At 52.7% G+C, this 8,966-nt stretch overlaps 1 protein-coding gene and 1 pseudogene across 1 annotated transcript; one reads left to right on the top strand and one right to left on the bottom strand.

Annotated features, from left to right (window-relative positions):
- Nucleotides 1–1,546: 1,546 nt before the first annotated feature.
- LOC124671437 lies at nucleotides 1,547–3,638 on the top strand (annotated as a pseudogene).
- Nucleotides 3,639–6,663: 3,025 nt separating this feature from the next.
- LOC124671436 (RNA-binding protein cabeza-like) lies at nucleotides 6,664–8,575 on the bottom strand. Its single transcript, XM_047207807.1, has 2 exons — nucleotides 8,241–8,575; nucleotides 6,664–7,275 (listed from the first exon to the last, which is right to left on the bottom strand). The coding sequence occupies exons 1-2, from the start codon at nucleotides 8,573–8,575 to the stop codon at nucleotides 7,095–7,097; spliced, it is 516 nt and encodes a 171-aa protein (XP_047063763.1). The 3' UTR covers nucleotides 6,664–7,094.
- Nucleotides 8,576–8,966: the final 391 nt, after the last annotated feature.

Genomic DNA, 8,966 nt, shown 5'->3' with positions numbered 1-8,966 from the left:
CGTGGCTTCTTGCCGGACCGCGAGCCGCTAGCCTCGTGGTCGTTCTTGGTCTTGCGAAACGACCAGCATTTCTTCCCCATAGCGTCGGTCGGGTGGATAGGGTGGGCTTTAGCAATGGTGTGGTCGGGGAAATAGGCAGTGACAACGTTCCTTTAAGAGGCTCGGACGCCATCTCGCCTCAATGTCCTGCCACTGCGACACCGCCCAGCAGCACACGCTTGCGGAAGTCGAGAGGTGCCAAAGATGCAGCGCGTCGCCCGTAAGTAATGTCGCGGAAGACGAACCATATGTGCCCTGCCAGGCGGGCCCGTGCGAGGATCGGGCGGACGACCGCTGCGTCCACGTAGCGTCCGCAAATACGTAAAACTAATGCATTTTTGGACCAGGTTTGCGTCGCTGCGGACGGCCGATCACTATGCGCCATCTCACTGGAGATGGTACCAGACCTATTTTTATCCGAGCGGACGCAAACGTCGTTGTTTGCGTCGCCCCGTTGGAGCCCTCATGGCCGTGAAAAAAGTCTAAAGCGAATTTGAAGAGAGGAGATCCTGGCAGGTGGGCCTCTTCGTCTGACAAAGTCGGCAGCAAAGAAATGATGGCCTTGCCCTGCCCGCGTCAAGGTTCAAGCGGGCATTCAATCCATCGGTTGCTCTCCTGTTGCTCTACAGGGCTTGGCGACAAGAATTGAATCGGAGCGCAGGGAGGAAGAATAGTTAGGGCATCTCCAACCCAACGACCCAAACGGACAGTGTATTTCATTCGTTTGGATCGTCCCGCGGACACGCGGATGTCGCGCGGACGCACATAGACGTCCGTTCTTATTTTTATTCCCCAACCCCACACACGACCCAACCGGACACCATCCTCACCTGCGTCCACGGCAGCTTGCGAGCGAGAGCAGCGGCGCGACAAGGACGGCGTGGCGGGCGAGGCCAGGGCGGGCAGAGAGAGCGCGGACGTCGAGCGCCTCGCCGGCCTCGAGCCTCCGACGTCGCCCTCGCACTCGCCGCGCCGGGCCGCAGGTCCACCTCCGCCATCCCCATTCGCCGCGGGCTTGGCCCCATCGCGGGCTTGGCCGTGGCCGTGCGGGAGCTCGCAGCGGAGCGTGCAGGTCATGGACGTGCAGCTGAGCGCGGTGGAGGTTGCAGCTATTCACGCCTGGGCGCTCGCACGGACGCGCTCTCCCGGTGCTGGCACGGCCTATGGCGCAGCAGCCCGCTCGTCCTCGACGACGCCCACCTCCTCTGGGACGGCCCCGGCGTCGACCGGCGCGCCCCCGCCGCCGCGGTGGTCTCCCGCGTCCTCGCCTCGCACCCAGGCCCGTTCCGCTGGGTCGCTGCTTTCGCTGGGCGGCCAAGCACGGACGCCGCAGCACGGCGAGCTCGGCGCCTCGCGCACGCGCAGCACGACGAGCTCTGCAGCGGGCCACCATGGCGCCAGCGAGAGAAGAGGCGAGGCCTCGGGTGGAGGCGCCGCGAGGCGCTGCAGGGCGAGGCCGCCCCGACGCGCGGCGAGTCGTGCGCGGACGGCATCAAGGCACGGCGCGATGGCGAGGCGAGGGCGTGGGCGGAGCTTCCGCGTCGCCCGGGCGGAGCTGAAGCGGGCGACCCTGGCCGAGCTGCACCTCGCGGGGCGGCCGGCTCCGATGGCGTGGCGAGCGGCCGGCGTGGGGCGGCGTGGGCGGAGTTGTAGCGCGCGGCCCTGGCGGAGCTGTAGCGCGCGGCGTGGGGGAGTTGCAGCGGCGTGGCTCGCGCGCCCGTTCGCCGCCGGGGCGCTGCCCCGTCATTGCGGGCGCTGCTCCGTGCGCGGCCCGAGGACGCCGCCGTGGGCACGGCCCTGTTCGTCGCCGCCGTTCGCCGCCGCCGTGGGCGCGGCCCTGTTCCTCGCCGCCGCCCTGCGCGTCGCCGTCGACGAGGTTTGCCGCCGGAGCTTGTTTTGGCAGCGGCAACTTCCGGCATGGGTGAAAAAAAGTGAGGAATCGGCGACGGCGTTCTCCATGCGTCGGCGACGGCGGTAGTTGGCTAGGCCAGCCAAAATCCGGTGGCTATGCCGGTCATCTCCATGGGAAAAAGAAGACGGAGGAGAGAGAAAGTGTGGGGCTGGAGGATAGAAACGGACGTCGGAGCAGTCCGGAGTCGGCCGGACAGACGCAAAGTCCGCCCAAATTTAAGACGGGTTTGGGTCGCGCCGGACTTTATTGCTGTCCGTTTTTGGGTTGGGTTGCCCCGTTGGGAGCAGGTTTTGTCCGGGAAGATCCAAACGGACGACTTTTTGCATTTGGGTCTGCCCGTTGGAGATGCCCTTAGTAAAAGGGCAAGGGTCAAACGGGCTCGTCGTTTAGCCTGCCGCCTGCCGGCGCGAGTAGTAGGGCATGCCCAATGCATAGCCCTAGGGGTGTTGCCTCACACCTTTAATTAGGTTCGGGTGGTCCAAAGTAGGTTTGGATGAGGAGACAGCCTCTCCATCAGGAGGCAACCTCTTCAGCCATAAAGTGGAAAATGTGAGAGAGAAAAAGAAAAACCAAATCAGCTTTTGAGAAAAAGACATATTAATGGGACCATAATATGGCATGCATATGTCAAAAGTTTTATCCAAGCCTAGTTGAACAGCTGCCTCCATTGCTCATGCCCGTAGTACATCTGCTCTGCCTCTGCTGCTGCTGTAGCTTTGGTGGGGAGCGACCGAGGACGGGCATGGCGATTTTCTTTCTAGGATTCCGTAGCTGCCTGGCACTGCCAGACTCGTTGATTTGATTTTCTTTTCCCCCGTTTCTCCTAGTGGAATAGTCAAGGCTGCACTGGGTTTCTGTTTCTGGTTCATCTCGGGGTCCTGCGCGCGACTGCGTGACATCACACTCGGTTCAGTCTCATTATGGCTTCCCGAAGAAAAAGAGTATACTACTCCGTAGTACTGTCCTTCGATTTCCATGAAAAAATTGAACAGCAAAATCTTTATTATTTAGGAAGTAATTGAATAGGAGGATCACTATAACTCTTGGTAGAGTTCCTAAAGAAGAAAAATGATCTATTTGATATTATGGATGACTGGTTAGGAAGGAACCGTTTCGTTTTTGTAGGATGGTCTGGCCTATTGCTCTTTCCTTGTGCTTATTTCGCTTTAGGGGTTGGTTTACAGGGACAACTTTTGTAACTTCTTGGTATACCCATGGATTGGCTAGTTCCTATTTGGAAGGTTGTAATTTCTTAACCGCAGCAGTTTCTACCCCTGCCAATAGTTTAGCACACTCTTTGTTGCTACTATGGGGGCCGGAAGCACAAGGAGATTTTACTCGTTGGTGTCAATTAGGCGGTTTATGGACGTTTGTAGCTCTCCACGGGGCTTTTGCACTAATAGGTTTCATGTTACGCCAATTTGAACTTGCTCGGTCTGTTCAATTGCGGCCTTATAATGCAATCTCATTCTCTGGTCCAATCGCGGTTTTTGTTTCTGTATTCCTTATTTATCCACTGGGGCAATCTGGTTGGTTCTTTGCGCCGAGTTTTGGCGTAGCAGCAATATTTCGATTCATCCTTTTCTTCCAAGGATTTCATAATTGGACGTTGAACCCATTTCATATGATGGGAGTTGCCGGAGTATTAGGCGCGGCTCTGCTATGCGCTATCCTGCATTCGTATTGACAGCGTATGATTCCTCTACTTTGAAATACATGTTAGACACATTTTAAAATGTTAAAAAATTGAAACAAAAATTTCGCACGTACATCTTCATATGTACATCTTCATATGCTACATGCTTATAAATTCGTTTCATGAAATATTGACATGTCATGTGGCGTGTGTAAAAAAGACAAAATTCGGTGCTAAAACAAAGACTTGTCACAAGATAAATTTTCTGTTTTTCGCTTAGACTACAACAAATATCATTTTTTCGTGAAACTTTTCGAATACACATATATTATGGAGATGTACATGTAAATTTTTTTGTCAAAATTTTTAACACTTGGAAATATGTTTTTATGGTAGAGGGATCATACACACCCGGGAGCCGAATTGAGTTTCTACTAATGAAGCCAATTTTAAACCAAAAATCTTTTTTTAAATCATACCATATATTAACAGAGTCAGCAAGCCGCCTAATTAAAAACCTTCCAGTCCCCTTAGGTACCCTGCTAAGGAAAAGAGTGCGTCTGGAACTATCTCTGAGTTCAAATTACAGTTACATCATTTATCATCCTCTCAAGTAAAAACTAGGGAGCTCATCGTCCCAAATACAATTTAAACGACTCTCAAAACAGAACCTAGCTATCTCTTGAGCCGCCTCATTAGTCTCCCTTTTGCAATGTTCAAAGCTAATATTAATATATCCTGCCGCCAGGAGTCTACAATCATCAAAAATGGCCGTCGAGGATGTGGCTGAGAAGCCCCAGTTATTCATAGTATCAATAACCTGGGAATTGTCCGACTGGATGATGTATTGATTCCCTCCCAAGAATTGTGCTGCACTTAGACCTTCTCTTAACGCATAAGCTTCGGCCATAAAAGGATCAGCCACAAACAGTAATTCTTTGCAATTTGCATAAATAAATTTACCTGTGTAGTCCCTTACCACTGTTCCAATACTCCCTCGACCTTGATCATCATCATAGGCTGCATCGTCATTTATTTTCAAAACTCCTTCCAATGGTCTAGTCCAGGATTCCTTCTTATTTATGATTGTATGCTTCTTTGCTTTCCAAAAATTTGTGGCTAACATACCAATTTACATTGCACTTCGATGGATAATTTGAAGTGCTTCTCCATGAGCAAATTGTCTTCTTTCCCACCATAAATACCATGCTCCTGTCAAGATTAACTCTGGTAGACCAATATTGTTTAGAGAAGAGCATAGACCAAGATTTAAGATCATATGATGAATAACCATTGAGCCAGATCGATCAATTAAGGAGCTAGTTATAATATCTGAAATGCCCAACCTTTGCCATACTTGTTGTGCACGCTGATAAGAAAAAAATCATGTGAAGGATGTCTTCACAGTGGGTTTTGCAAATTGGGAACTCACTGCTCGTCCCTATATGCCGATTTGCCAGGACTCCATAACAAGGTATCAAACCATGCAGCAATCTCCACCCGAAAATTGTAAACAGCCCAAATTTTGTCCAATGCCACGCAACAAAATCCTCCATCCCAGCCGGGGACAGCAGGATTTCAAGGATTCGTGCCACATCCACTGTCCAGAAATTTTGGCGAAGTAATTCCTCATCCCATGTTCTAGTGATAGGGTTTATCAAATCAGCACTGTTTGAAGCAACAATCTTTATATAAACCAACAATCTTTATATATTTAGAGAATTTTTTAGTCAAAATAAAAAACATGGAAAACGATTGTGCCTTATTTATTGGAATGGAGGAAGTATCGATTTAATAGAATAAATGCCAATACGGCAGATACAACGTCATAAGGCTACAACCCAAACACCATGCTAAATGGCTTACGACGCGCCCGCTTCAACAGCCCGGCAATAAGAGCTCATGTTGCACAAAAAACCTACATCGAGAGGTGAGGAAAGAGGCACCAAGCTTCAGCACCGCATCACGACCAAAGCAAGACCCACCACAGCAGCACCACGACTCCAAAGGTTTCTCGGATCAACGTACCTCCTCTTATACACCTAAAGAGAGTCAGGAAGAAGAAGGCAGAATTCAGCAGGTATTGAGAAGGCAATGATTATAGTAGGTATCCGCCTTGAACGTGCATTGCGCCCAAGAGGTCTTTGCCATGGGTAGCACATCATTCCGCATACTCACCGAAGAGAACACACAATTCATAGCCACGACGAGTAGAGAACGTCTTCAAGAAAAGAGCGCTATCGTGGCACCGCCATCACCCGGACCGACGAACCGATCATAGGGCTTCCCTTTGGAAACAAGAGAGGGGGCACAGTTTGAGCCTTGGTGGACCGACCACCGCAGCTGTCGCACCGCCGCAACACTAAGGATCTAGAGTTCCCGCACACCGCCATTGCGCCCCGAAGTTGCGGCCTGCACATGCCCAACCACAATGCACAACCATGGGCATCATGATGCAAACCTCCCGCAGCAGCCGCCACATGCCCTCTACACTGCCACCATGCTTACTCCTTGCCCTGTTGCCACCCAGGTCGGCGGTCCTCACGACGAGGCGTGTCGGGCGATAGACCCCACCTCTGTCAGCGGCGGCGCGAGCTTCGCGCAGTCGTGTCCACCGGCGAAGGGGGGAGGGGAAGGGGACACTTGACGGCGCTAGGGATTGGCCCTCTGGTGCCGCTCGAGTGGGGCAACATAGGAAGAATCGGGGGGATTGGGCCCACCTCCCCTAGGTCTCCTATATCGCTACTAAATCGAACCCCCATTGTGATCACGGCGCATCTGGAGCGATGTGTGCCACCACCATTCTGATGTTAAGCCGTCTTTTTCAAGTGGAAAAGCACGGCCTGCAGATTCAGAATTGTGTAGTATTCAATAGCAGAAACCTTCAATAGTTGCAAACAAACAAGCAGCAACACTATAAACGTGCATGCCTTCCCCAGCATCAGTCATAAACCATGAAAAGGAAACACATTTGACACAGTTCTCGATCTTTGGGCGGCTCTCAGCTTCAGGCGTAAGCATCAAATGTGAAAACACACAACTCATCACAAGATCTTGAAAGGAACTGATGCAGGGGTGAAAAGTCAAAGATTCAGTCACCCATATGTCTATTTCTTCTTCTTTAGCCATATGTTTCATCAGCTCCATTAGAAAAACATGAGAACCTACCACCACCATCACCAACAACTACTACAAAATATACTAGGGGGGAAATTCACAAAGAAAAAGCCCAGGAAACCCTTGACAGCACACAGATCACAGTAACCGGCACTGGTCTCAGTTCCCTTCAGTTCCTAACCTATACACGATTCATCGTCACCGATACATGCTGCTAGCTGCAGGCACAAAAACCATGTCGCAACGCAGCACCACCAAAAGGGCGCAAAGGGGTTCAAACAAAAAACACAAACCCATACTATGTGAGGCCGTAAGCATGTAAGCGATAGTTAATTCTTCTGGTGGCAACTTGGGATCTGGAATGATTTTGGCCTGGGCGAAAACGATCAGTCAGCCGGCGAGGATTGACCCGGCCCGGGTCTTGGGAGGCCTTGGTGGCGACTCCACCTCCCCGAGGGACGCCGGCCTTGCTGACAGCTTCTTGGCGGTGCTCTTCTGCTTCCTCTCCACCTCCTCGTCCGCCTCCATCTGCTCCCTCCTGCACTCCTCGCTGCAGAACGGGATGTCACCTCTGCTCACACCAAAGATAACATTGGACAGGTTAGAGTGTGATCGATCGATGAACAATCCACTAATCAAACTAGGTTCAGCAGAGTATGAAACAGCAGCGCAGAATGGAATAGAAATTAAAGGATCAAGTTTGAGAAAGATTCAGCAGAGTCCTCGCGTATGCATTCAACAGAGCACAAAAAAAACAGAGCACGACTTTTTCTTGAAGAAAACGAAATAAAAAAAGAAGGATCTCGGAACTGTTCGGTTGCGCCTGCCCCACTTCATACAGCAAAATCGCAATCTCAATAGATTCGGTTTCTGTTCAACTCATCCGCCAGGAAGGCATGCGAAATCTAAACAACAGCAGCGCAGTAGGACGAACACCCTGGCTTCTATCACAAGTAGATAACGGAAAGAATCGTGAAATATCCCATGCTTAGCCGCTAAGTCTCTCGGTAAATTCGTGAACAAGAAACAATCTGTCTCCGCGGTAAATTCCACATGCAAGTATGCATACCAGATCGTGACCATAACTACGCCCACCGATTCAGGCCAAGCGGAATTAAATGGTATCACGCGCAAAGTAAGCAGAGCCCGTACGAAGACGACAGAGATGACAAAACCTTTGCACCAACAAGCCATCATGGAGAGAGAGAAAAAAAAAAGGAAAAGAAGCCGCATAGATTTCTTCCCTTGTTTGTCCTAGCACGAAGAAACGAATGGCATAATAATAATAAAAAAATATTAGTAATAATAAGAAAAATAATATTTTTTTCTCCAAGACAAGAGAATCAGGTCAGGCACCGACTCTGCTTTTCCCCGGCGGTCAAAAATTCCCCCAAAAACTACAGCTCCAACGACGCCGGAAGTGTCTTGGCCAGGGGACCCACCGCGCCGGAGTACCCAAACAGCCCCACGGAAGCTGATCGACGCGTCGCAGGGAGAAGGAAGGGAGGCTGGCGGCAGGGGCGTATGGGGGCAAACCTGTACATGAAGATGTCGCGGTTGCAGGCGATGGGCTTGCGGCAGAGGAAGCAGGCGTCGAGGAAGTGGCCGTACGGCATCCCGCCGGGCCCTCCGCCGGCGCCGGCGCCCACGGGGCCCAGGAAGTCGTCCTCGAGGCCGGAGCTGGCGAGGCGCGTCCAGGCGTCCGCCGACGCGCCGCCGCCGCCGATGGCGGACGAGCTGTCCCCGCCGATCCCGCTCCAGCTCCCCTTGCCGCTGCCGCCTCCTCCGCTGCCGCCGCGGCCCAGGCCTAGGCCGCCGCCGGGCAGGAAGGCGCCGCCGCTGCCGTGGGCGGAGGAGGAGGAGGAGTCCATCGCCGGCCGGCTCGGGGCGGCGCGGTGGATTCGATCCCGACCGAGGGCGCGCGGCGGATCCACTGGCGACAGATCCTGGCTCGTTCTGCGATCCGGTGGCGCTCTCGTGTTCGTCCGGGCGCGTTGGCGAGGGGCGGACGGTGCGCGTAGGAACTCGGTGGTGTTAAAGGGGAGACAGGACAGGCTCGGCACGGAGGTGGGAGGTGGTTTTATTGAGTGAGCCGAGGTCTTGCGCTGGGGCCCGCGTGTCGGTGTAATGCTTCCACTGACTGGTGGGACCCGCCGGGTTTTTGCTTTGCGCCGGGTGTGTGTGCCTTTTGCCTTTTGTTTCCGTTCCTCGTTTTTGGACGCTTCTCCCCTCCCTCTCTCAGATCTTTGCGCCTGCAGCATG

The sequence above is a fragment of the Lolium rigidum genome, chromosome 7 (assembly GCF_022539505.1).
Source record: "Lolium rigidum isolate FL_2022 chromosome 7, APGP_CSIRO_Lrig_0.1, whole genome shotgun sequence".
Lineage (NCBI taxonomy): Eukaryota > Viridiplantae > Streptophyta > Magnoliopsida > Poales > Poaceae > Lolium > Lolium rigidum.
The sequence above is the reverse complement of the archived record's forward strand: the minus strand, read 5'-3'. Positions and strand labels throughout refer to the sequence as shown.